Source organism: Egretta garzetta, unplaced genomic scaffold (genome assembly GCF_000687185.1).
Source record: "Egretta garzetta isolate BGI_Z169 unplaced genomic scaffold, ASM68718v1 scaffold223, whole genome shotgun sequence".
Taxonomy (NCBI): domain Eukaryota; kingdom Metazoa; phylum Chordata; class Aves; order Pelecaniformes; family Ardeidae; genus Egretta; species Egretta garzetta.
In genome coordinates, this window is record NW_009259033.1 from 713,524 (window position 1) to 714,540 (window position 1,017).

General features: G+C 65.5%; 1 protein-coding gene across 1 annotated transcript in view; it reads left to right on the forward strand.

Moving 5' to 3' along the window:
• LOC104122648 (syntenin-2) overlaps positions 1–970 on the forward strand; it is a 2,917-nt gene extending 1,947 nt beyond the window's left edge. The window contains exons 2-3 of the mRNA XM_035890377.1: positions 98–259; positions 791–970. Coding sequence (XP_035746270.1) covers positions 98–259; positions 791–970 — 342 coding nt within the window. The remainder of the gene's footprint in view (positions 1–97; positions 260–790) is intronic.
• The last annotated feature ends 47 nt before the right edge of the window (positions 971–1,017 follow it).

Sequence of the window (1,017 nt, forward strand, 5' to 3'; positions counted from 1 at the left end):
CGGGGCCCCATCCTGCCCAGGGAGGGGATGCGGCATCTCCCCAAGGGCTGATGTGTGCAGGGCCCCGTCACCCCGCTGATGCCCGGTTCCATTGCAGGCGCTGACCCCCGCCGGGCCCCCCCCGGGCCAGCTGGTCGCCCCCCTGAGTGGGAATAACGCGGGGCTGCGCCGGGCAGAGATCAAGCCGGGTGTGCGGGAGATCCACCTCGGCAAGGACGAGCGGGGCAAGACGGGGCTGCAGCTGAAAAACGTCGACCAGGTGAGGGGGCTGGGCTGGCGCGGCACGGTGTGGCACGGCACGGTGTGGCACGGCACAGCACGGCACGGCATGGCACGGTGTGGCACGGCAGGGCACGGTGCATGGCATGGCCGGGCATGGCCTGGCCCGAGCATGACAGTACGGCACAGGGTGACACGGCACGGTGCATCATGGCATGGCAATGCGTGGCATTCAATGGCACAGCACGCCACAGTGCCGCACAGCAGGGTGCAGGATGGCACAGCGTGGCGTGGTATAGCGTGGTACATGGCGTGGTATAGCATGGTACATGGCATGGTATAGTGTGGTACATGGCGTGATATAGCATGGTACATGGCATGGTATAGCGTGGTACATGGTGTGGTATAGCGTGGTACATGGCATGGTATAGCATGGTACATGGTGTGGTATAGTGTGGTACATGGCGTGGTATAGCATGGTACATGGCGTGGCACATGGCGTGGTACAGCGTGGCACATGGCGTGGCACGGCTGCGCAGTCCCCATGCCGTTGCTCCCCCCATGTCCCCAGGGCATCTTTGTGCAGCTGGTGAAGGCCAACTCGCCGGCGGCGCTGGTCGGGCTGCGCTTCGGTGACCAGATCCTGCAGATCAACGGCAAGAACTGCGCGGGCTGGAGCAGCGACAAGGCGCAGCGGGCGCTGAAGAAGGCGTCCCCCGAGAAAATCGTCATGGTGGTGCGGGACAGGTGAGAGGGCGGGTGGGCAGGCGATGCCGGCGGCGGTGCCGGTGCCGGTGC